This window comes from Rutidosis leptorrhynchoides, chromosome 2 (genome assembly GCF_046630445.1).
Source record: "Rutidosis leptorrhynchoides isolate AG116_Rl617_1_P2 chromosome 2, CSIRO_AGI_Rlap_v1, whole genome shotgun sequence".
Taxonomy (NCBI): domain Eukaryota; kingdom Viridiplantae; phylum Streptophyta; class Magnoliopsida; order Asterales; family Asteraceae; genus Rutidosis; species Rutidosis leptorrhynchoides.
This window is the reverse complement of record NC_092334.1, coordinates 400,629,845-400,657,336: the sequence shown is the minus strand read 5'-3', so window position 1 is coordinate 400,657,336 and position 27,492 is coordinate 400,629,845. Positions and strand designations below refer to the sequence as shown.

At 31.8% G+C, this 27,492-nt stretch overlaps 2 protein-coding genes and 1 pseudogene across 3 annotated transcripts; 2 read left to right on the top strand and 1 right to left on the bottom strand.

Annotated features, from left to right (window-relative positions):
• Positions 1 to 4,897: 4,897 nt before the first annotated feature.
• Positions 4,898 to 14,419, top strand: LOC139892226 (mitogen-activated protein kinase kinase kinase 1-like). Of its 2 annotated transcripts, XM_071875272.1 has the most exons (10): positions 4,898 to 5,388; positions 5,482 to 5,904; positions 6,102 to 6,186; positions 6,297 to 6,359; positions 7,335 to 7,492; positions 7,880 to 7,952; positions 8,038 to 8,097; positions 13,360 to 13,470; positions 13,589 to 13,827; positions 14,101 to 14,419. In XM_071875272.1, exons 1-9 carry the CDS (start codon positions 5,081 to 5,083, stop codon positions 13,799 to 13,801), a joined length of 1,494 nt encoding a protein of 497 aa, XP_071731373.1. In that variant the 5' UTR covers positions 4,898 to 5,080; the 3' UTR covers positions 13,802 to 13,827; positions 14,101 to 14,419. The 2 variants fall into 2 exon arrangements, with proteins under 2 accessions (XP_071731373.1, XP_071731372.1); XM_071875271.1 differs by having other exon boundaries at positions 4,898 to 5,904.
• A 293-nt stretch (positions 14,420 to 14,712) lies between these two features.
• Positions 14,713 to 16,879, bottom strand: LOC139892225 (uncharacterized; annotated as a pseudogene).
• A 5,254-nt stretch (positions 16,880 to 22,133) lies between these two features.
• LOC139889095 (sucrose transport protein-like) lies at positions 22,134 to 26,672 on the top strand. The gene is made up of 4 exons (XM_071872065.1): positions 22,134 to 23,381; positions 26,178 to 26,241; positions 26,368 to 26,411; positions 26,499 to 26,672. Exons 1-4 carry the CDS (start codon positions 22,134 to 22,136, stop codon positions 26,670 to 26,672), a joined length of 1,530 nt encoding a protein of 509 aa, XP_071728166.1.
• The last annotated feature ends 820 nt before the right edge of the window (positions 26,673 to 27,492 follow it).

The window sequence follows — 27,492 nt, the reverse complement described above, 5'->3', positions numbered from 1 at the left end:
GGACCTTGTGCCAGACCGAAAAACTATAGGGTGAGCTTTACTATTGCTCCTACAAAGGATAGTAATTGCATCCGACACGTTATAGACCATAATTAAAAGCATGTTAGGGGACATTGCCTTAATAGTTGCTTGTTCAATGCTTTCCTTTACAACCAGATGGTAGTTTATCGAAAGGTAATATACGGAGCAAGTATACTGGATGTGTTGCTTTCCCAATACAAGGTTAGCAAGTGGGTGACACAAAACCATAAGTTTTGAGCTAAAATTTTCAAATCTGAAACCCACCAAACCCACAAAAACATTTTGCAACACCGGTGAAGGGTTATTCCGGAAAACTTATCTAGGGTAAAAACTAGATTTAATTTTTAAAAGATCAAATGTTTTCATAAAGATCCAATTTCCTTAAGGATCTAAATTTTCATAGTCATGTGGGACTGTAAACCACATCGTTACTACCATTGTTCATACCGCTGTATAGAAATCACTGATGTACAAAGTGTGAAGAATAAAGAAGTGATTCTAGTATTTTTATTTCAAGACTATATTGCTTGAGGACAAGCAACGCTCAAGTGTGGGAATATTTGATAATGCTAAAAACGAATATATATTTCATAGCATTATCCCTCAAGAAAGACAAGCTTTTAGTTGAAATTGTTCTATTTACAAGCAATATTCGTTTAAATAATAAAAGATGAAGACAAAAGACAGATTCGACGAATTGAAGACGTAAACGACCAAAAAGCTCAAAAGTACAAAGTACAATCAAAGTGGTTCAAATTATTGATGAGAAACGTCTCAAAATTACAAGAGTACAAGTCGCAAAACACAAAATACAAGATATTAAATTGTACGCAAGGACGTTCGAAAATCCGGAACTGGGACCAGAGTCTACTCTCAACGCTCGACGCAACGGACTAAAAATTACGAGTCAACTATGCACATAAATATAATATAATATTTAAATAATTCTTAAAATTATTTATATATTATATATATTTATATAAACCGTCGGCAGAATGCAAACAAACTCTTGTGAGCTGGAAAAAGGAGCCATGCGATCGCATGGCCTGGAGGCTATAACTCCATGCGATCGCATGGTGAACAGTGACAGGTCAGGTCCTATAAAGTTCGCGAGTTTTGGACGAATTTTTACATCTTTTTCTTCTTCATTCACTCAACGATATATATATATATATATATATATATATATATATATATATATATATATATATATATATATATATATATATATATATATTTATATTATAATTTTAATTTTAAATTCTAATAATAAGGGTATGTTAGCGAATGTTGTAAGGGTGTAAGTCGAAATTCTGTCCGTGTAACGCTACGCTATTTTTAATCATTGTAAGTTATGTTCAACCTTTTTAATTTAATGTCTCGTAGCTAAGTTATTATTATGCTTATTTAATGCCGAAGTAATCATGATGTTGGGCTAAATATTAAAATTGGGTAATTGGGCTTTGTACCATAATTGGAGTTTGGATAAAAGAACGACACTTGTAGAAATTAGATTATGGGCTATTAATGGGTTTTATATTAACTAAACGATACCTCGTTAATTTAATATATAGACTTATAATTTGACGTATTTATATATAACCACATACGCTTGACTGGGTACGGTGGGCGGGATATCTATAAATACCAATAATTGTTCATTTTACCGGACACGGAACTGGATTAATAGTTAATAGACTTGTTGAAACAGGGGTGGATTACATTCAAGGGTAATTGGTGTAATTGTTAACAAAGTAGTAAAACCTTGGACTACACGCAGTCGATAACCTGGTGTATTCATTAAACAAAGTATTAAGACCTTGTTACAATTCGAATCCCCAATTAGTTGGAATATTTGACTTCGGGAATAAGAATAATTTGACGAAGACTTCCGCACTTTATGATTTTGACTGATGGACTATTATGGACAAATCCGTATGGACATATCAAATAATCCAGGACAAAGGACAATTAACTCATGGGAATAAACTAAAAACAACACGTCGAACATCATGATTACGGAAGTTTAAATAAGCATAATTTCTTTATTTCATATTTAATTGCACTTTTAATTATCGCACTTTTATTTACTGTTATTGTATTTAATTGCACTTTTAATTATCGTACTCTTTAATTATCGTCATTTTATTTATCACACTTTTATTTATCGCAATTTCATTATCGTTATTTACTTTACGCTTAAAATTAAGTTATATTTATTTTTAATATTTTACATTAGGCTTTAACTGCGACTAAAGTTTTAAAATCGACAAACCGGTCATTAAACGGTAAAAACTCCCTTTTATAATAATAATACTACTTATATATATTTTTGTATTTTTACAATTATAAGTTAAAAATATAGCGTTAAACTTGGCTAAGTCTCCCTGTGGAACGAACCGGACTTACTAAAAACTACACTACTGTACGATTAGGTACACTGCCTATAAGTGTTGTAGCAAGGTTTAGGTATATCCACTCTATAAATAAATAAATAACTTGTGTAAAATTGTATCATATTTAATAGTATTTCTTAGTAAAAATATAACTATTTTGTATACACCTCTACGCACATCACTTATTTCACCAATAATTATACTAATTGAAATGTAATTTATTTATTTGAGTGTTTTGGTCATTTGCTTCTTTAAATCAACTCTTCGTCATTTATCAAAGTATATTTAATAATATTGTCAAAACGTTTTATGATTAAGTAAATTTTATATTTTAGCACTTTGTAAAATATATATACTTTCATTTAGAAAAATAAATTTTTACATATTATATATTTTTGAAATATTTATCTAATAATATAATATTTAGTTTTTCAAAACTAATTTATATTTCAAACACCATTATATAATTTAAAACCATTTAAATATTTAACAATGGTTAAGTCACATAACGTTTACATAATAGAAATTATTATATCATATAACGTTTTCATTTTAAAATTTAACTAAGTATAGTTCATTTATGTACTAGCGTTTATTTTAACTTCTTAAACGTACTAGTTATCATATCTACATATCAACCGAATCACTTAAGCGAGTGTTATTATCGTTTACTTAACTAATTTGAAATCATATATATTTAATATACATAAACACGTTTTAAATACACGATGCAAGTTATTTATATATATAGTTCTAACAATTAACATTCCGACTTATTGTATATATTCAAATTCATTCTTTAAAAGGTTTCATCTATATCATAAACGTTTTCAATAATATGAAAACTAAATAATTATCTTATCAAAGACACTAGGCAATCATTGCATTGAAAGTTAAGCATGAATCTCTACTAACCTTTGTCCAGTTATCGTTAATTGACATATTTGTTTTTACTTGTAAATTACTTTACCATTTTCCGAATATTGTTAAAATGGAAAGATTTCTCAAATCAACGTGGACCTCACAACAGAGACCCGTAATCATATCATAATGTATCTTGATAATTCAATCATTTGATATTATCTTATAATTTCGTCGTCAAATACGATCATGTAAAGTATTATACCTAATACTTTGTTAACGTTTTCAAGTTATAATATATATATATATATATATATATATATATATATATATATATATATATATATATATATATATATATATATATATATAGGGGCATGATCAATGGGGAAGTAACCAATCGGGGGGAAGCGGGGGGAAGCAAAATTTTTTTTATTCGTTTTTTTTGAATTTTTTTTTTCCGGCATCAAGATCACACGAAAATATGAACATTTAGAAGAGACGCTTCGTGATGAATGTTATTATTTAGACGAGAAGACGATCGAAAAAAATAACATTCAAGATAATATTGTTCGTGAAGAATATGAACGTTTTTTTTCTTCATATTTTGTGAAGTAAAATTTAGCCCGATTTAGAGTTTAGGGTTTAGGGTTTTGGGTTTATTCCATAAACCCAAAACACCAAACCCTAAACCCTAAACTCTAAACCGTTCGTGTTAAAAACTCAATCTAAATCCTAAATCTAAACCCTAAACCCTAAATTTCTAAACCCTAATATCTAAACCCTATAAACCCTAATATCTAAACCCTAATATCTAAACCCCAATAGCTAAAACCTCAAAATACGCTCGAAAAACACGATAATTGTTATATATTACTTCTTCGAGCGTTTTTCCGCCAAAATAAAAACATTTATCACAAAGTGTCTCTACTAAATGTTCATATTTTCATCTCATCTATAATGTTCGTGAACAAAGTTTTTTCAAAAAACGAAAAAAAAAAGTTTTTGCTTCCCCCGAATGGTTACTTCCCTCTTGATCCTACCACTATATATATATATATATATATATATATATATATATATATATATATATATATATATATATATATATATATATATATATATATATATATATATATATATATATATATATATATATATATATGTACGTATATATTCCAATCCAATTATAATGGTTCGTGAATCGTCAGGGTTTGGTCAAGGTTAAACGAATGTATGAACATAGTTTAAAATTTTTGAGATTCAACATTACAGACTTTGCTTATCGTGTCGGAAACATATAAAGATTAAAGTTTAAATTTGGTCGGAAATTTTCAGGTTGTCACACAACGGATATATTATTAACTGACCAATTAATTACAGTAATTTACTTATGTGTCAATTTTAACCGATGATAGAGATAGGGATAAAGACAAAGATCGTTGTAAACATGCCCGATACTTCTTCACAACGCATCCACAACGCTGGTAAGGTCTAGTATAAAATACGGAGTATATTAGTTATTATTTACGATTTTTTTTTTTTTTTTGGATAAAATTTAGATCTTGAACCCAACAAACAAGTGACAGGGATACGGATATGCATACATTCGTCATACACACACTACTACCGCGTTTTTGGCTCTTGACTCCTGACGGCGTTTACCTGACTATATTATCTCCATCTCCGATTACGTCATCGGAGTCAACCAATTTATTCCCAAACCCTAATCAAAACATTCTTCAATTGCTTCAACTATTTCTCATATTCAACTTCAATGGATTAAATAAATTCATCTCTCAATGCATCATTTGTCTCAATTTCTCGTTTCTAATGGCGATTCACGCCGGAAGAAGAAAACACCGACCAAGCCGAAGCTCGAGCGTCTGAATGCTCGGAAAAACATTGACTACGAGTTTCCGACGACCTCCACTTCGTCGGAGGAATCTTCCGTACATTTAAGAGGTACTAAATCACTTGATTTACCTACTAGCTTTCGAATTGATGGCAGTGATGTAGGGCAACTTGAGGTTGTGTGTCGTAGTTTAGGGTTTGATAGTCCTGAAGAACTTGGAATTGACATGTCTTCTTGGAAAGCTAGTAAAATTAGGTCTACTTCAGATCTTAACCCTAGCTCAAGCTTAAATCGTATAATTGATGATGAAAAATTAACTCAAGTTGTTGAAATTGGATCTGATGTTAGGGTTAGGGTTAATGGAATTAAAGGTGTACGGCCACCAGTTCTTTCGCAACCGGCTTCTTCGATGATTTCGAAACCTGATGTTGGATGTGAATGGGGTAACGTGAGAAGTTTTGCTTCTGGTGAAGATTGTTCAGGTTGTGGCAATTTGTTGGATGAAGAAGATGAAGAAGAAGAAGGTGGTGTGGATAATGCTAGGACAAGGATGGAACGGACTACGCTTTCGGCTTCGTGCTCATTTACGACTTCTAATGAGGATGATTCGTCTAGTACTACTACTGAGCCTCCGTCGAGTATATCACCAAATGGATACGGATCTAATATATCTACTAATGGAAGATTTAGGAACATCGCGATCACCCATTGGCAGAGAGGCGAGCTTTTAGGGCGCGGGTCATTTGGGTCTGTTTATGAAGGCATTTGCGAGTAAGTGCACAGGATGTAATTTTTTTTATATAGTAGTCACTGAATATTGTTATCCGTTTACACATATACTACCTGACTTCAAGTATATTAGGAATCCAAATTTGGTTGCAATGAAACATTTTTATGGTGGAGCTGGTTAAGGAAATCAATATGAAAAGCTGTCACTTTGTAACAGTCACATTTGGTCTTTCTTGCAGTGGTGGATACTTTATTGCTGTGAAGGAAGTCTCCTTGCTTGATCAAGGGGATCTGGGAAGGCAAAGCGTAGTTCAACTGGAACAGGTAAGCAAGACGTATGATCTTCCTAAATGGCCCTGCCTCCCCCTGATGCTCAACTCTCTTATTTTAATCTATGTTTTTTTTTTTTTTTTTTTTTTTTTTTTTTCCCCCAGGAAATTGCTCTTTTAAGTCAGTTTGAGCATGAGAACATAGTACGATATCTTGGGACTGATAAGGTACTGCTTGCATGATTTTTCCAATCTTGCCACAATTTTAGGGTTTTTTAATGGTAGCCTACTAAATGCTGTGTTTGCTCTCTTGATACCTCAACCTATCAAATGTATTCTTAATCCATCGTAATTTCAACATCTAAGTTGTTATTTAGTGTTTATGAAAGCGTGTTAAATTGTTACAACTAAGTCGTCCAGTTTCCTCTTCAGTTTGTCCCGATTATAGTTGTATATATCTGTGAATAACTACGTAAAAGGTATAATACGGGAATAAATCTTTTACACGATGTCTATTTCTATTCTGTATTCATATATTTCATAGATCCTGATAACTTTAGGAACATGTAACCTTTATTTAGTATTTATGAATGTTTTAGCATGTTAAATTGTTGCAACTAAGTGGTCCAGTTTCCTCTTCAGTTTGTCCCCATTATAGTTATATATATCTGTAAATAACTACGTAAAAGGTATATACGCGAATAAGTCTTTCATACGATGTCTATTTCTATTCTTTATTCATATATTTATAGATCCTGATAACTTTAGGAACATGTAACCTTCACGATGGTCTTTCCTTCGGCATTCAGTCACCCTTTTGGGTATATGGTACTCACTGAAATGGGAGGCACATATGCGAGGGAGAAGTTTAGGGTGTAGCATTGAACCTTGTTCCCCACATATGTTCTGTTCTATAGAAAACTTATGCATCTGTTTTTCTTTGATTTAAATCCATTTTAGTAAGTTCTTTAATATCTACAAAATTGTCTGTTTTAAAAATCACGAGTAAAACATAAGTGTTATCATAAATTTTAGAAAATAATGATTTGGGATCTCTGTCTTTTGACTAATTGTATAATTGTTTGCCTATCTTGTGATGGTTTTTGCCAACTTAATTACTTGTTACTAAATTTTTAAGAAGTTACTTTTCTAATATTTGTAAAAAATACAGAAGTTTATCTCTTAACATGATCTGCCTTGCAGGATAAGTCAAAGTTGTATATATTTCTTGAGCTTGTAACAAAAGGATCCCTTCTAAGTCTTTACCAAAAATATCATCTTCAAGATTGTCAAGTTTCCTCATACACGCGGCAGATCCTACATGGTCTTAAGTATCTACATGATCGCAGTGTGGTGCACAGGTATTGCAACTAAAAAATTGTTCATTCTGTGTTAGATTGTATATTTGTATCATTCATTACCAATTTATGTCACTGTTTGCTCTAGTACTATGAACATTGTAGGTAATAAAGATGGAACCAGTGAAAATTTTACGAAGCGAATATTTGAAATGTAATATTGTTATAGTCAGTCTCCTTAACCAGTGATACTTTTTCTTTGCATTATATTTGCATTCACGAGATATGGGTGCCGATGGATATTGGATATTTGAATATTTGAATAATTCTTATGTATTGCCAAAAATTCTGTTGATTGCAAACTTTTATAGATGTCAACGGTTTTACGATTTAATAGCATCATGTTACAAGTGGCCTTCTCACATTAAAAATTTCTTGTTCGACATGTAGAGATGTAAAATGTGCAAACATATTGGTTGATGCTAATGGCTCAGTGAAACTTGCAGATTTTGGATTGGCAAAGGTTCTTTAATCTTCATAATATGATTTTTCTTTCTATCGTTATAGTTTTATGTCTTCTGTTTTAAAACTTTCTTTATCTTATGCAGGCAACTAAGCTTAATGATGTGAAGTCTTGCAAGGGAACCGCTTTCTGGATGGCGCCTGAGGTATGTACTCATATGTTTTATCAAATATGCAGAAAATAGTCATGTTTGTGGATATGCAATGTGTGAGTTTACGAATTAGGTCTTTGAGAGAAGTGGTCATTGCGATTGATAAGTGATATATGACATACCTATTTGATATGTTGTGACATTTTAGACTTTAGCAATAGTTATATGGGTTAAGGCTACTCAAGGGTCATATACTTTGTCTCGATGTAGGCCATAAACCCAAAAAATACTATTATAGGTTATATACTTTAAAAAAATGTGTTAATGTAAACAAACTTAACTTGGTAACCTGTTAAATACTAGTCATTGATGAATGATGATCTTCAAGCAACAATTGATGAACTCAAAACCCTTTTAACTTATTTCCTCTTGTATCAGTTATTCCCCTAATTTGACACAAACGTCCAAATTGATTAATACCTGAAATTGAATTCTAAGATGGTTCTGAAATTGATTTTCATCATGATGTGCAATTAATTGATTATACCCACATCACCGCCTCCTTCACCACTGATTAAATGGAGGAAACAAGATAATCAAGGCATTTCATCAATATTGCAAGTTTAAAGTCACAAATCAAATCGAGTACAACAGCGGGCTTTCCAAGGGAAGCGACGGTGGTTGCAATTTTGTACGGGGGCGACGGTGTTGGCATTATCCAAATAAACCGTGAAATTGTTGTTGGGTTTTTTGAAGAGGCGATTGTAGCGTTTGATGGCGGCGACGATGGTTGGGTTTTGATGATGGCAATAATGGATAATGGTAGAATCAGTGAATCAAGTCGTAAACAAGTGGGTTTTTTTAGAGAAGTTTTTTTTTTTTTTTTTTTTTTTTTTTTTTTTTTTAAATTAACAAGGAAAAGGTGTAATTTTGGTTGTAATTTTGAAGGCCACCACAAACCACCGTGCTCCACCGCTCAAATCGCCGGAAAACTGAAAAAATATGAAGAACACCAAGAACAACGAAATTAAAGATGAAGATGACCGGTTTAGCAGGTAACCGGTCATCTTTTGTTTACATTAGCACACTTTTCCAAAGTATATAACCTACAATAGTATTTTTTTTAGGTATATGGCCTACATCGAGACAAAAAAAAAGTATATGACCCTTGAGTAGCCTTAACCCTAGTTATATTTGATAGCAGCATATTTGATAACAAATTTTGCTCTTGTTCAAGTCCGGATATATTTGATACTCTCGTCTCCATTTATTAACATATATATATATATATATATATATATATATATATATATATATATATATATATATATATATATATATATATATATATATATATATATATATATATAGTGGTAGGATCGAGAGGGAAGTAACCATTCGGGGGGAAGCGGGGGGAAGCAAAATTTTTTTTTTTTTTTTCGTTTTTTGAAAAAACTTTGTTCACGAACATTATAGATGAGATGAAAATATGAACATTTAGTAGAGACACTTTGTGATAAATGTTTTTATTTTGGCGGGAAAACGCTCGAAGAAGTAATATATAACAATTATCGTGTTTTTCGAGCGTATTTTGAGGTTTTAGCTATTGGGGTTTAGATATTAGGGTTTATAGGGTTTAGATATTAGGGTTTAGAAATTTAGGGTTTAGGGTTTAGATTTAGGATTTAGATTGAGTTTTTAACACGAACGGTTTAGAGTTTAGGGTTTAGGGTTTGGTGTTTTGGGTTTATGGAATAAACCCAAAACCCAAAACACCAAACCCTAAACCCTAAATCGGGCTAAATTTTACTTCACAAAACATGAAAAAAAAACGTTCATATTCTTCACGAACAATATTATCTTGAATGTTATTTTTGTCGCTCGTTTTCCCGCCTAAATAATAACATTCATCACGAAGTGTCTCTTCTAAATGTTCATATTTTCGTGTGATCTTGATGCCGGAAAAAAAAAAATTCAAAAAAAACGAAAAAAAAAAAATTTTGCTTCCCCCCGATTGGTTACTTCCCCATTTGGTATATATATATATATATATATATATATATATATATATATATATATATATATATATATATGTATATATATATATATATATATATGTATGTAGGGGCAGGATCAATGGGGAAGTAACCAATCGGGGGAAGCAAAATTTTGTTTTTTTTTCGTTTTTTTTGAATTTTTTTTCAGGCATCAAGATCACACGAAAATATGAACATTTAAAAAAGACACTTCATGATGAATGTTATTATTTAGGCGGGAAAACGATCGACAAAAATAACATTCAAGATAATATTGATCGTGAAGAATGTAATCTTTTTTTTCCCATGTTTTGTGAAGTAAAATTTATCCCGATTTACAGTTTAGGGTTTAGGGTTTGGTGTTTTGGGTTTAGTCCCTAAACCCTAAACTCTAAACCGTTCGTGTTAAAAACTCTATCTAAATCCTAAATCTAAACCCTAATATCTAAACCCTATAAACCCTAGTATCTAAACCCTAATATCTAAACCCTATTATCTAAAACCTCGACATACGCTCGAAAAACACGATAATTATTATATATTACTTCTTCGAGCGTTTTCCCGCCAAAATAAAAACATTTATCATAAAGTGTCTTTATTAAATGTTCATATTTTCTTCCAATCTATAATGTTCGTGAACAAAGTTTTTTCAAAAAACGAAAAAAAAAAGTTTTTGCTTCCCCCGCTTCCCCTCAATTGGTTACTTCCGCCTTGATCCTACCACTATATATGTATATGTAAATATATGTGTATTTGTGTGTGTGTGTGTGGAGAGAGATTTAATTAAGAGGGAAGCACTTTTTTGGGGGGGAAGTAATTTTTTTTTGGTTTTTTCGATTTTTTTTTTTACAGGCATCAAGAAAATATGAACATTTAAAAAAGACACTTTGTGATGAATGTTATTATTTTGGCGGGAAAACGCTCGAAGAAAAAAAAATGAAAACATGCATCATGAGTTATATTATGCTTCTAAGTTTTTTTTGTAGGGTTTAAAAATTAGGGTTTAGAAATTATGGTTCAAAAATTAGGGTTTAGCTATTAGGGTTTAGAAATTAGGGTTTAGGGTTTAGATTGAATTTTTAACACGAACGGTTTAGGTTTTTGGGTTTAGGGACTAAACCCAAAACCCTAAACTCTAAATCGGGCTAAATTTTGAAAAAAAAAAATTCATATTAGATGGAAGATTACAACGTTTCAAAAATATTATCAGGAATAACATTACTCATGATGAATGTTATCAATTATTTCTTCGATCGTTTTCCCGCATAAATAATAACATTCATCACAAAGTGTCTTTTTTAAATGTTCATATTTTCACCTAAACTTGATGTCTGAAAAAAAAAAATTCGAAAAAAACGAAAAAAATTTACTTCAAGAGGGAGGCACTTTTTTTGGGGGAAGTAAATTTTTTGGTTTTTTTTTTTAATTTTTTTTTCAGGCATCAAGATCATATGAAGATTTAAAAAAGACACTTCTTGATGAATGTTATTATTTTGGCAGGAAAACGCTCGGAGAAATAAATGATAACATTCATTGCAATGAATGTTTTGCTTATGAGTTTGTTTTTTAAGGTTTAGAAATTATGGTTTAGAAATTATAGTTTAGAAATTAGGGGTTAAAAATTAAAAATTAGGGTTTTGGGTTCAGAAATTAGGGTTTAGAAATTAGGGTTTAGATTGAATTTTAACACGAACGGTTTAGAGTTTAGGGTTTAGGCTCCAAAACCCTAAACCCTAAACTCTAAATCGGGCTAGATATTGAAAAAAACTTCACATATGATGGAAAAAAAAACGCTCGAAGAATAACATTACGCATACTGCATGTTATCAGCTTTTTCTTCGAGCGTTTTCCCGCCAAAATAATAACATTTATCACAAAGTGTCTTTTTTAAATGTTCATATTTTCGTGTGCTCTTATTGTTGGGAAAAAAAATTTAAAAAAAAAAAAACGAATAAATGAAAAAAATAAAGTTTACTTCCCCTTCCCCCCAAAAAAAGTGGCAAGTTGGGGGAAGTAATTTTTTTTCCTTGTTTTGAAATAAGATCACGTGAAAATATGAACATTCAAAAAAGACACTTTGTGAAGAATGTTATTATTTTGGCGAGAAAACGCTCAAAGAAATAGCATATAACATTTATCGCGATGAATGTTATTCTTCTAGCGATTTTTTTAAGGTTTCGAAATTAGGGTTTAGGAATTAGCGTTTAGAAATTGGGGTTCATAATTAGGGTTCAGGAACTAGGGTTTAGGGTTTACATTTAGGGTTTAGATTGAGTTTTTAATAGGGTTTAGGGTTTACATTTAGGGTTTAGATTGAGTTTTTAACACGAACGGTTTAACACGAACGGGTTTTTTACTGAATTTTTTTTTCAAACATTAAAGTCACATGAAAAGAACAATTAAAAAAGACACTTTGTGATAAATGTTATTATTTTGGCGGAAATTTTTTTCGAAGAAATAAATGATAACATGCATCATATGTAATGCTTTTATTAAAGTCTTTTTTTAAAGGTTAGAAATTAGGGTTTAGAAATTAGGGTTTAGGGTTAAGAAATTAGGGTTTAGATTGAAATTTTACATGAACGGTTTAGAGTTTAGGGTTTACGGTTTAGGGACTAAGCCCAAAACACTAAACTCTAAACCCTAAACTCTAAATCGGGTTAAATTTTGAAAAAAAAAACGATGAAAATAAACTCTAATTAAAACATTACTCATGATGCATTTCATCATTTATTTCTTTGAGTGTTTTCCCGCCAAAATAATAACATTCATCACAAAGTGTCTTTTTTAAATGTTCATATTTTCATGTGATCTTAATGTTTGAAACAAAAATCTCAAAAAACGGAAAAAATTTACTTCCCCTCACTTCTACCCAAAAAAGTGCTTCCCTCCTGATGATGACCCCACTCGTAGATATAATGTACAATACAACCAGTTTAATGATTATTAGTTTACTGCAATATGAATAAATTACTGTTTAGACTTGCCACTGGTCTGACAAGCAAGGTTGGAAGCGAAGTGCTGATTAATAAATAGTACAACTTAATCACGAGGAATAACTTGTGAAGAAAATTCATTATCTATGGTATCATATATGCACATTCTGCATGATATAAATTCCTTATTGAAACATTGATGTAGATCGTGTGGAGCTTTTACTGGCTCTTAACAACCATATACATGTATACTTTCTTTGTTAGTCATATCTACTTTTTGAAGGAGTACTTCTTTACCATTCATTTATAACTGGTTTCTCATTTTGAGTCATGACATGTTGCAGGTGGTAAATCAAAAACATAAAGGGTATGGCCTTGCAGCAGACATATGGAGTCTGGGTTGTACTGTCTTGGAGATGTTGACCCGTCGGATTCCGTACTCTCCAATGGAATGTGTATGTACATTTTAATCTACGGTTTAATTTTTGCCTGATTGGTACTCATAAATTGTATTTGTTATTTCAAAGGCCATTGGCTTATTTGACTTATTGTTATTATTATTGTGATGAACAGATGCCTGCATTATTCAGAATTGGACGGGGCCTACCTCCACCTGTTCCGGATTATCTTTCATTAGAAGCAAAGGATTTCATATTCCAATGCTTTCATGTTAATCCAAGAGATCGTCCAACTGCTACTAAGTTATTGGACCATCCATTTGTTAAAATGCCGCTTCCTTTATTACCAGACTATTCGCCTGCACGGTCCTGGAAACAGCAGTGTTAAAGTCATGAAACAGAATTAACAATGAGGTAAATAAAATCATCCATAGAAAACACTTTCTTGGCTGTGTATGCGTAATTTATTTAGAATCTTCTATTTAATATTAAAATTAAAATATTATAAACTTCTAACTACAACTTGACTGTCATGTGTTACAAATACTAAGAACATGGTGTTCTAGTATCGCCTTTGAGAACCTTGGAATTCGCTATTTAAATCTGATTTTGGTGGTAACTGTTTTTGTCTGCGCACTCGGCTTATATACATGCTAACATATATTATGATATACCTTGAAATAACAGCTGCAATAGCTCTTACCTGCTAGTATCTGGTTTTGATGAGCGGCTACTTCAATATTCGTCCTCGTTGAAGTTCTCGCAGGAACATACTTTTTTATTGGTGTCTTGATGTGAGTATTCTTTCCCATTCTTTGTAATCGGTTCGAATGGGGGCTTTGGTGATCGTGTTTAGTTTGTAAATCTTTTTTTTATTTTTTTATTTTTTCCTCTTTTTGCTTATTGGGATAAATGATACTTTGGTAGGTTTTGTTTGAAATGTAAAAAATACAATAGTAAGCTTATGTTTTAATATAATGATAAATAATAAGAATCATTTTTTTCCTTTGTAAACAGTTCTCATCCGTTAAAATTATGGAATATTCAATACTCTCTTATTATATTATACAAAAAATATCAATCGAAGAGTTGGGTACTGTTTATTTTGACTATTTAGTAATTTTACATAACTTTTTTTTTTAATCATTTATATATTAAAAACCCTTGTTGATAATAAAAAGTACGTGGCAAGTATACGCACACGTTCACTAGAGCCTGAAATAGGACATAGATGAACAAGAACCGAAAGATCATAATAACACACGTGAAAATAGATCATACAGAAATAATTATGTCCAATCACATTTAATTTGGAAGGCTGTGTTCTACAATCACATACTGTCACGTACATCTGAACATAGACATGTACATAAGTAACTTAACAAAACCGATGACGAAGTTACACACAGAGTCTTAAAAATCGAAGACTTTTACTAATCTTACTCCGTATGAGATGTCCAATAAACAAGCCCACTACATGCATATCAAAGATTGGGAAATCATGATAATTAATATGATGATTTTGGTAAGGTTGATTACTAGTATGAAATAGTGACAAATGTTAGACGAAGTCGTTAAGTAAGATACAAACTTACCTGATTAACACGAGCACACACTGCAAAACACCAGCAGTTCCTGTCCAAGCCGAAGGCCCTTCAGGAACAAGTGCATCTTGTATCTACAATCCTACTGATGCTGCTAAAGAGACGAAGGAAACAACGTAAGCTAGAAAAAGCCAAAGCTTCAACCTGCAATATTACACACGATAAACATAAGATACTTTTGTGGGATAACCAGATATGACGTGCATTCACAAAATCAAGAATGAATTATTTAGAAGGATATAGCTATCATGCAATGATATATTGTACAATTGATAACCGTCACTTTAAAAGTCAATTATAACCACCAAGTACAACTATTTTATGCACGTTAAAGACAACCCTAAGGGCTGCTGTTAGCAAAATCCAATTTAGAATTAAATACACATGAAAACAGATAATGTGCGCCATGCATTGTTGAAAAAGTTATATAAGTTTATGACAAGTAGTTTTTTTTAAGAGAAAGAATGCAACTCAAAAGTTAGATAAATAAGTTCATCAAGTAAGATAGGCATACAATAAAGGGTTAAGGCTACTGAAGGGCTATATACTTATTTTTTTTGTCCCGATGTAGGCCATATACCAAAAAAATTACTATTGTAGGCCATAAACTTTGAAAAAGTGTGTTAATGTAAACAAAAGGTGACCGGTTACATACGTTTTCACTCACTGTTAAGCCTGGTCTTAATCCGATGTCCAAATTTATAGAGCATGCTAACTACATATACAACTAATTTACACAAATTACACAAAGATAGTAATCATAGCCTTGTGAAGATGTCATGCCAAAAGCAACACAAAAAGTTCACTAATCTATAAACAAGCTTCGAACTATAATATAACTGAATGACAGAATCAATATCAACTTACTACAGTCCCATATCCGTATATCAAAAGAAAGTTTTTTAGCGGACTACAATGAAAATATGAATATTGTGCAACCATATCCATGATCACTGAAGTGAACCCTTATTCTGAAGTACCTAAGCCCGATAGTCATATATGAGAAAGAAGACGAATACTTCTTAACTTACATACAATCCCTATATTCGTGCACTATCATAGTTACTCCTTAAAATCACTTTGTAGCATGCCTGCTTAGAAGGTTAATTGAGGGCAAAAAACCAAAAACTAATTATGCTCATTGCCTCATTTGAATTATCAAAAGAGAAATGAAATCAGCCAACCGAAGAATCGTAGATTGATAATACACATAGATAAAATATATAAGCATAAATGGTACAGAATCATCAATCAACTAATCAACTAATTTACATAATAAAAAAGAAAATATAATAAGATTAAAACCTCCATTCGCCTTCTTCGTAAGGAGAATAATCAATATCTTCTCTTCTAACACAATTAAACATCAAAGCAGCCAATGATGCAAATATTCCTACAACGCACAAACAAAATCCCCCAAAAATATGAATTGATTTTCATCAAATTAAAAAAAAATGAATAATATCAATAAACAAAACCCTAACCAGGAAGATAGTGAAGAAACGAGACTTTAACAGAACTGCAAACGACAGCGTCCACCCAAAACCACCATCCGGCACCAAATACGGCGCCGGCGACACCTGGACCAAAAATTGCTAGCAATTCAGATAATTCCATTCGATCGATTCGAAGTTTCTGTGAACCGGATAAAACACTTAATAATTAGCTAATCTATTGAATTAGATTATTAATCTGTTGATTTTCTGTTTTTTTAAGCAGTTTTTTATTTGATAAAACATACTACGGAGTATCATATTTAAAAAAAAAAAAAATTATCTTCCCACGTAAATAAACGGAGGCTAGCTCAAAGGCTTTAGTTGGACTCCTCCTACTCGAGTTCAAGTAGTTTTAAAGTTAAAAATATTATATTCGAGCTTGGCTCGTTTAAAATAATGCAAGGTTTTTTTTTTTTTTTTTTTTTTTTTTTTTTTTTTTTTTAATATCGTAAAAAACGAAAACTCACATCGAAACGAAAACACTTTTCAAAAGAATACGTCTTCAAACAAAGATACAATAATATAACCAATGAGGCTTGTACCTAGAAAACGGTACAAAACTACAAACAAACTAACTATCAATAATTGAGCCTCACAAAACGGAAACCAATCGAAACCGAACAAAAAATACGAAACAATCACTACCTCTAAATGAAGAAACAACTACCTCAATAAACAATAAAAAGACACGCAACATAACAACAACCACAAAACAAACGGCTAACCATCCTTTGGATCGGCTTTCTTCATATTACCATTACTAATCTCCCGACGAATATGTTTACCCGAACGATTTTCATTCTTGAAAGAAAGGACATCTGAGGAGCCATCCCCAACCAAAGTAGCGATCGAGGAAGGATTCGACCCACGGTCCGCAAGATTTAGGAATTTAGAGGACCCAAAATCCGCGTTCGAAGATCTTCCAACTCGATAAGCAACGTGATCTTACATAAACAATTTTTGAATCGCATCACCATAGTCCAGATCACCACCATTATCTTTAAGACTATTAGAACACGAAGTGGCTTTAACATTCACCCTTCTTTTTGAACCCCTGCAATCGGCTCCATCAGCTACAATATTTGATACATCCTTTTGCGTCATTTTATTCATAAGCTCAACGAAACCGATATACTTATCGTCTAACTCCTCCAACACCGTAGAAGTTGTGACCTTATCCTGGGTCGAATTGGGCCCATTACGAGGTGGAACTTCAATCTAGTTCGAGGTGTGAATACAGTCAGACCCAACAATGTTTGAAACCAACCCATAATACAAGTTCTAGTTTGGCAGATTATAAAGAATAATTTCGATTATACAAATATGTATTTAATTATATTAATATTAATATATAATAATCCATGTAGATGTATATAAATGTAAAGTTTGTTTAGACTCACGAACTTTCGAGCTCGATGTTAGAGGCTCAAACTCATTTACTAAAAAAGCTCTAAAATATGTTCAAGTTTGGTGTCGAGCTTGTTTAAGCTTTGTCTGTATAAAATTTTTAACAAATGAGCGGTAGATGGCGGTTACTGTTTACTTGTCATGACGATTACTTGTAAAAGCATTTTAAATATCTTAACATAATACCAATGTAGCTTTGCTTCAACGGTACCAGGTGCTAGGGCCTGAGCCTCCGGGAGGTCTCAGGTTCGAATCCCACACAGGGGGTTTACTTCTGGATTCCGCCCGCTCTTCGGAAGGGTTTATGGGCCAGGGGGTTCCTCCTGGAAACGCGTGAGTCGAGTCTAACCACTAACAAGCCGTTCTAAAAAAAAAAAAAAAAAAAAAAAATCTTAACATAATTCTTTGAAGTTGTCGATACAAATTTCATACTAAGTAATATTTTTACAAACCTGTAGTTTCATACAATTTTTTATTTTCTTTCTAAAAAAAACTTTTATTTATTTCTATTCCCAATTTTTTTTTTCACTATTGACTAAAAAAATTATTCAAATTATGTAGGTTTAATTATAAAAAATCAGATCATGTGGATTTGTAAGTTGAATCGAATTATTATTATTTTAAAATACGTTAAGCTCAGTAAAAAATCAAATAATGTAATTCATAAACGTGCTACATGTCATACTACATGAGATTAGTGAGGTCATTATTGAATAATTAAAAGATAAATTAATTATTTATATAAATAAGTGATACAGTAGATATTATATGTTATGTTTTAATTACATATATGATTAAGTGATATTATTATATAAAAAAACTCTTATGTGATATTTATTTGATAATAATTAAGTGATAATTATTTAATAATAATGAAAAAATTGTCTAAGGATATCACAAATACTCTCTCCTTCACATATTAATAGTCTGGTATTCCATTTTAAGATGTCACAAATTAATAGTCCACTTCCATAAGTAGAAAGAATAAGAAGCGTAAGTTCTATTATGCCCTTAATGTATGTGGATATGATTAAAGGAGAAAGAAAAGGTAAGGGTAAAACTGGAAAGTAAACAGAAAGTACAATACTTTTATGACATTTTTTTGAACTGTGTGTTTTTTCTGTGGATTATTAATACGAGATGGAGGGAGTAATTTATATTAAGTTACTTACATAGTTGATGTAGTGAAATATTCATTTGAATTCAACAATTTACTCGAAATTTAAGGGACTAATCAGAGCGTGACAATCACTTGTTTTCACATGTAGTCAAAACTACTTCAATACGTGGTTCACATGTGATTGACTTCCTTAACCATTAACCCTAAACACAAGACCCTGAACCTTAAACCCTAACCCTTAAACGCTAAACCCTAAACCTTAAACCCCTAAAATCTAAAACCTAAACCCTAAACCTTATACACAGGGTTTATGGTTTGGCAATTAGGGTTTATAAATTTGAGGTTTAGAAATTAAGGTTTAGGGTTTAGCAATTAGGGTTTAGGGTTTATCAATTTGGGTTTAGACATTGGGGTTTAGAAATTAGGGTTTAGGGTTTAAATTTAGGGTTCAGATTGAGTATTTAACACAAACGGTTTAAAGTTTAGGGAATAAACCCTAAACTCCAAATCGAGCTAAATTTAAAAAAAAAATTTGAAAAGCAAAAAAAAATATATATATATATTTTTTGGAAAAAAAATATTTATTGAAAAGAAAAAAAATTTGAAAAAAAATAAATTAGGAGTCAATCACATGTGATTGTCGCGCTCTGATTGGTCTCTTGAATTCTAAGCAAATTGTTGGATTCGCATAATTACAACTCAGTTAGTTGATGCAATGATGCTTAAATATATGGATCGATTAGAACATTACTAGAAAAACGTTCATTGGGCACGACACCTTTCCGGACGACAAATGTCGTCCGGGAAAAGGCACCACACGACAAAAATTCTGTTGTTTGCCAAGCCTTTTATGAATTGGTGACCAAAAATATAATATTATTCGTTATTTGAAACGAATATTAATAATGAAATATTATTTTATAATTATTTATTTTTGGACGACATATTGTCCCCATAAAGTCGTCCACAAAGGTATTTATATTCTTTTTTAATTAAACAATCCAGAAAAATAATATTTGAATATATTTCTTTCTAGACGACCCGTCGTTTCAAGAGTCGTCCTGAAATGTCGTCCACCATTTCGGTGGAAAAAGTCAAAGTGGGCTCATGATCGTCTGGAAAAAAAGCAAATTTTGTTCGGAAAAACATTCTGGGACGAAGCTTCCGGGACAACATCTTGGGGACGAAATATCATCTGGAAAATGCTTTAGGGGGTGACATATCGTCCGAAAAGAGACGCAAATGTCGTCCCGAATTGTCGATATTGTAGTAGTGGTCTAGTGGAATACATACAAATGTATATTTGAATCAACTAGAAGACAAATTCATGTGGAGAAGTATAGAGAAATGTATTAGCAGACACGAAAAATTAGTTTTAGCTACTATCGATATGTAGGAATTAATTTGAAAACTTAAATATGAACATTGATTTATATGATTTTATGTATACAGAGATCTTGTAAATTAGAGGGTGAGAAATTAACAACTATAAATTCAATTAGTTCATGACATGAAGGGTTACTAGTCAGTTTTGGTTAAAACTAGATTTTTTACGCAAATATATATAACTAGTTGTGTAGCCCTCGATTCGCGTCGGGGGTTCCGTTTTGAATGCGAGTTAAAAAAAGTCTTGATCTATTTTGAAAAAAAGAATTTTTTTCGACATCTAACATTGAAGGGTTGTTCTTTTTTTGAAAGTTGCTTCTTTTAGCGTTCGTTTTTATTTTATTTTAAAAGTTAGTTGATCTATTTTGTAAAAAAGAATGTTTTTCGACATCTTTTGGAAGTATTGAAGGGTTGTTCATTTTATGAAAGTTGCCTCTTTTATCGTTGAGGAAGAAAAGAGAGAAGAAAAAAAAAAGTTAGTTGATTTTTTTGTAATCTTTTGATAGTATTGAAGGATTGTTCATTTTATGAAAGTTGCCTCTTTTATCGTTGAGAAAGAAAAGAGAGAAGGGAAAAAAAGTTAGTTGATTTTTTTGTGAAAAAGAATTTTTTTCGACATCTTTTGGTAACATTGAAGGGTTGGTTCTTTTACGAAAGTTGCTTCTTTTATCGTTGGGGACAAAAAAAAAAGGTGAAATGACGAAAATACCCCTGATTACTATTGGTGAATAGTAAAACAGTGTTTTGTCTATTAGTATATACTAGTGTTTGGTGGGCGCGCGTTGCCGCGCTGTTTTGTAGACATTTTTAGGCAATGTGATGGAGTCGTTGTTGGTGAAAGTATAGGAAAAATTGTAGGGAAAAAGTCTTTATCGTCTTGTTTTTTTGAAGAAAATTAGTTTAAAAAAAAACCGTTCAACGTTCTTATGTAGTCCTTTAGTAAAAATTTTTAGGGAAGAATGAGAGGGACAATTTAATTTTTTTTTTTACTGTAGATGAATAGTGCAGTACTCCTTGTGGGTATAACATCCCTCTGCGTAATGTACAAGTCATTAAAGCGCGAAATGTGTCGTTTTCGATGAATAGTGAGTGAGTAATAGGCCACTATGTGTTTTAGTATGTAGAGATAAATATAAATATAAATATAAATATAAATATAAATTGCTCCACTATTCAGCTAGCTAATATGATTCTATTATAATTTGGTCTTTTCTTATGGATTTTTTTATGAAATGATTATTGATACAAATTATAACTTTTCAGTAATAGAACAGAATTTGTGATGCTGGAATCAACGTTGAACAGGTCTATATGAGACCCGGTTGAACCGGTATTTATGTTTCTCCTACCTTGTACTTCGTATTAGTGGAAAACAAAGAATACTATTTTTAACAGTTCTTGACCCGAGTCGTAGGCTTATAGACAACAATTATACGATCCAACTAACTACATGCTCGAATGTCCCGTTATCCTTATTCGGATAACCATCAATTTTATTTCAACTCGCAGCTATTTAATTTAACTAACAATTATCAAAATCCCTACATATTACTCAAACTCTTCATTCTAAAAAATTATATTAAAAAATCTTGATGAACAAATGCACATACTGTTATTTGATCCATAAGTGTTTTGTATTGATACTTTCAGACATACAACAACAATAAAAAAAAATACAGAAGAAAATATATATATATATATAATACAATGGAAAGTGGAGATAATATGGTTATGAAAACTGATAAGTTTCCCCTTCCATCGTTCCAAATAGAGTCTCAATCAGTGCGCCGGCCGATATGGCAGGTCATTATGGTGGCTGCCATAGCGGCCGGTGTGCAATTTGGTTGGGCCCTACAGCTATCATTGTTAACCCCCTATGTTCAGCTTCTTGGTATCCCACACGCTTGGTCATCATTTGTGTGGTTATGTGGGCCCGTTTCGGGTTTGGTCGTACAACCCGTTGTTGGGTATTATAGCGACCGTTGCACTTCTCGTTTTGGCCGTCGTCGTCCTTTCATCTTTGGCGGTGCTATATTTGTCGCGGTCGCGGTTTTTCTCATCGGGTTTGCGGCCGACATTGGCGTCGCGAGCGGTGATAATACCGGAAAGGAAACCAAACCCCGTGCGGTGGCCACTTTCGTTGTCGGGTTTTGGATCCTTGATGTAGCAAATAACATGTTACAAGGACCATGTCGCGCATTACTCGCGGACTTAGCCGGTTCAGATTCTGCCAGAATCCGAACCGGAAACTCGTTGTTCGCCTTCTTTATGGCTGTCGGTAACGTTCTAGGTTACGCGGCCGGGTCATACGGAGACCTTTACAAGTTCTTACCTTTTACTAAAACCGAAGCGTGCGATGTCTATTGCGCGAATCTCAAAACATGCTTTTTCATCTCCATCGCTCTTTTAATGACTATCACGTTCCTAGCGCTGATTACAGTGAGCGAGGACGTGTACAAAAAAGAAGAACACAATGAGAAAACTAGAAGTTGTGCTGTTTTTTTGGACATGTTTGGGGCACTTAAACAACTATCAAGGCCAATGTGGATATTGTTATTAGTCACGTGTCTAAATTGGATTGCGTGGTTTCCGTTTTTCTTATTTGATACTGATTGGATGGGGAAGGAAGTTTACGGCGGTGAACCGGGTGATAAGATGTACAACCTTGGGGTTCGTGCTGGTGCGATGGGTTTGTTGTTGAACTCGGTTGTGTTGGGAATGACGTCGTTATTGCTTGAGGCAATGGCACGTGGATTTGGTGGGGCTAAACGGGTATGGGGTGTGGTTAATATTATACTAGCGGTGTTGTTAGCGATGACGGTTTTGGTGACTAAATATGCTGAGCATCATCGGCGGTTTCAAACGGTGGATGGTGTCAAGACTCCGATGAAACCATCAGCTGCCGTGATAGGTGGTGCTTTGAGCGTTTTTGCAGGTCTTGGTATCCCTCTTTCGGTGAGTGTTTATTAGTTTTGATAAATATTTACAATTTGCAACCGTGATTACGTTAATATATTGTGTTCTATTTAATTTGTAGTGTTTGCCTGCTTGGTTATAACTTGTACACTGACAACTATAAACGTAGTTTTGGTCACAAATGATGGGGAAGTGATACGTACACAATCACTTTTTATACATACACAATTAAACATACTTTACAGTGTTCTACTGTACAACACATTAATGCATATTTGGTTATGTATGTGTAAAAAGTAGTTGTGTACGTATCATCACTCAATGATGGGTTATCCATGATCTTAAGATAATATTTTACTAATTATTACTGTATTATTATCTTAGTAGCAACGCAAAATGAGTGAGTAAAGAAGTAGGCTATAAAATATAAGCACATGCATTTCCTTCTAAAATTGTATGCCAAAACTCATGTAAATTGTAATATATCTTGTGATGCTTTTAAAGTAAATAAACAACTTGAATTTAATAATAACAAAATATATATATATATATATATATATATATATATATATATATATATATATATATATATATATATATATATATATATATATATATATATATATATATATATATATTGCTCAAACCAGGATCGAAAGAAAGAAAAACATTTCTCGCGATGGGAAGATCGGTCTCCTTTAATTGCTTGTTTGATTTTGCGTGCTTTGTAATCGACCTCTAGTTATTTGCTTATGTGTTATTTTTGAGATTCTATAGACGTTGTTTTATGGTACGAGTAGGGTTTTTTTTTTTTTTTTTTTTTTTTTTTTTTTTTTTTTGTGTAAATTTTTTTTTTGTTGCTTACATTATTTTTGACAATATAAAATGTAAATAACTTGCTATGTTTTAACACTTATAGAGTGTTGCAAAAAATCCGTTTACTCCCCGTTTAATCATTTTTAAGGGCAGTCCGTTCCGATTTTTAAAAATCCGTTTAATTAATTGGTCAACGTCGATTGATGGGTCAAAATCAAATTTGGTAATCAAAGTCGGTCAAAGTCAAAATTGGTCAACATTTTAACATGAAGTTGAACTAGAATTTTAAAGATTTTGAACAAAATGAACACTTTTAGACAATTATGTTAAACTTTATGTTTATATTTATGGTTTTATTCTATATTTTCACATATAATTTTTGAAATTTAATATTTTAATGTAAATAGTACAATCCGATTAATCCCCGATTAATCTCCGAATTTCTGATTAATCTTTCCAAAGTCCCGACCGATTAATCCCCGAATAGCGAATTTTGCAACTTTGCTTATAGGTGTCACAAATTTTTTGACACTTAAAAGCGTAAAAAAAGCTCTATGATAATTAAAAGTGTCAAAAAGTTAATAGCGTCTAAACTCTTTGACACTATAGTTTTTCACATTTAAATTTTCGACACTATATTTTTCATGCTTTAAACTTGAATGTCATATTTTTGGGTGTTAATAGTTTATTTAAAAAGTGTCAGAAACTACAAAGTTAGTTGTAGTGTTGGTTAGTTAGTTTGCCCCGTGGAATTTTGTGGTTAGACTCGCCCCAGGATAATTATTTTGGTTAGGTCAACGTAAGTTCTTGTATGCATGTTGCTTTATAGTTGTGAGGCTAGCTTGGATTTTCACTGATATAATTTAATTTTAATGGTAATTTCATCTCTCACGAAAGGTTCCTAGTTATAATGCAATTTTTTTTTTGCCAATAATAATAATAATAATAATAATAATAATAATAATAATAATAATAATAATAATAATAATAATAATAAATTTTTTTTTTTGAAAGGCAAATTATATTAAATAAAGAAAATGTACATGGATGTGAGGTAGCCGAATTAGCAACCAACACCAACACGAGAAATTACAAGTATATAACACGAGATGCCTAAATACACTACATGATTTCTATTACAACAATGAAATTCAACCCGGGTCTAAGTTCACGTCTACTATGCAAAAGGATGTCGGGGATACAAGCCATTGGAGCCATGGAACGAAGGACTTTCTTGAACGATTTTTAACCCACTCGTAGGACTTCACTTGAATGTCGCTAACTAACTTCGATGTGGCGCAAACGTCGTTTTTGAAGACTTTACTATTTCTATTTTTCCAAATTAAATAGCATGTAGCCCAAACGACCGCTTGCCATACTTTCTTTTTGTATGGCTCCATCCCGAACGAATTCGAACACTTGATTAGATCTTCTAGAGTGTATCCCGAGGGGAGGGAAAGATTCCACCATTTAAATAATTTACTAATTATAATTATAGCAAAAATAATAATAATAATAATATAATAATACTAATAATTAAATTTACATACGAAGGTATTATTGTATATTGATTTATTTGTATGATGATGATACAGAGTATGTTTTGCGATAATAATGTTATATCTTATAGATTTTATAACTTTCGTCAATTCTTGTATGTTTGTTGCAATTTAGTTTAAGTTTTAATTTGATAAATCTAATGTACTTCTAATGATATTATTATTAGGAATTTGCTAAACCTAATTTCGAGAGTTACATTTAAACATACTATATATAACTTAATTATAATTATAATTATAATTATATAAATACTGATGTGAAATATAAATAAGAAAGTCAATAATAAAAAGAAACATCTAAATTTTACAATTAATTCAACTTAGCTCACAAACGTATATACAATAAATTAAATGTAGCGTTATGGGCAGGCTTCAACAAATCCCTTATTTCTATACCATCTTCATATTTTATGATGGTCCAACATAAAATTCTAAAGGACATTGAATCTAAAATTTTCAGGTGACATTCAGTGTTCCTTTTGCACTGGCTTCAAGTTTTTCTAATGATTCGGAAGTAGGACAAGGTAGCTAAACCTTAACAATTATTTCATTTTTCATAAATTAGCAATAAATTCAAAAAATTTATCTGTCTATCTATAAAATATTTTTTAACTTAATATTTTTAATTATAATTTTAATTTTCGTTTCAGGTTTATCACTAGGTGTTCTTAACATGGCAATTGTCATACCCCAGGTATGATTACAATAATCCTAACATTTATCTTTCACCAATTATAAATGTGATAGTAGAAACTAATATCTCTAACATCTTACATTTTAGATGTTTGTATCGGTACTAGCTGGACCGTGGGATGCTTTATTCGGGGGCGGAAATTTACCTGCATTTGTCATTGGATCAATCGCTGCAGCAATAAGTGGACTATTAGCATTTACTATACTTCCATCACCACCTCCAGATTTTGCGCTTGATAAAGTTTCTGGAGCAATGCACTAAAATCATATGTTGTGCCTATTTTGGGTCAAAACGTCATGTAATAGTTATTTTAAATATATGACGATGGTGGAGGTTTGTTGTTTAGGGTTTGAAAGTGTTAAAAGGAATAAGGGAAAATAAGATGCGGATAAGGGTATATGAGTCTTTTGACATGAGTTAACGGACATATCGTTAAAAATAACTTAAGAGGGATGAACTTGAAAAAAACAGCCACTACAAAGACGAGTTTTGTTATTAAATTTTGGAAGGGAAAAATTCATGAACAATTTGTGAAATCTATTTCTATTACTACTATTAACGGCTCTATTAATGAATTCAATAGTAAATGTCGATTTTACGGCGTCTCACACTTTATTTTTTATTTTTTTTACTACTTGTTGGTCGAAGGTTCACTCGGAAGCAGTCTCTCTATCAATAGAACATTGAGAGGGAGGACTTTCTCTATACTTAAGAGTGTTTCATTCCGGGTGAATAAATGATTTCTCTTTAATCTAGGGTAGGAAAAAGATTGTCTACATCTTACCTCTTCATACCCAATTTTTGTGGTATTGAGTTTTTTTGTTGTTATTGTATTTCTATTACTATTACTATATGAATATGTAATAGAAAAATGTTTTTTAGAAGAAAAGTTCGCAAAAACCAAACTGTGAAATGGTATTTTAGGACGACATATAAGGTAAGCTACTAAGGACAAATTTCATCATGGTAAATTGGCCGCCAAAAGAAATTGTCTTGGCTTTCCAATCTGGTAGTCTTTTAGTGAATTTGTTTATTATAGGTTGCCAGACTTTTAGCCGGTGAGCATTCTAGCCTTTTAGCC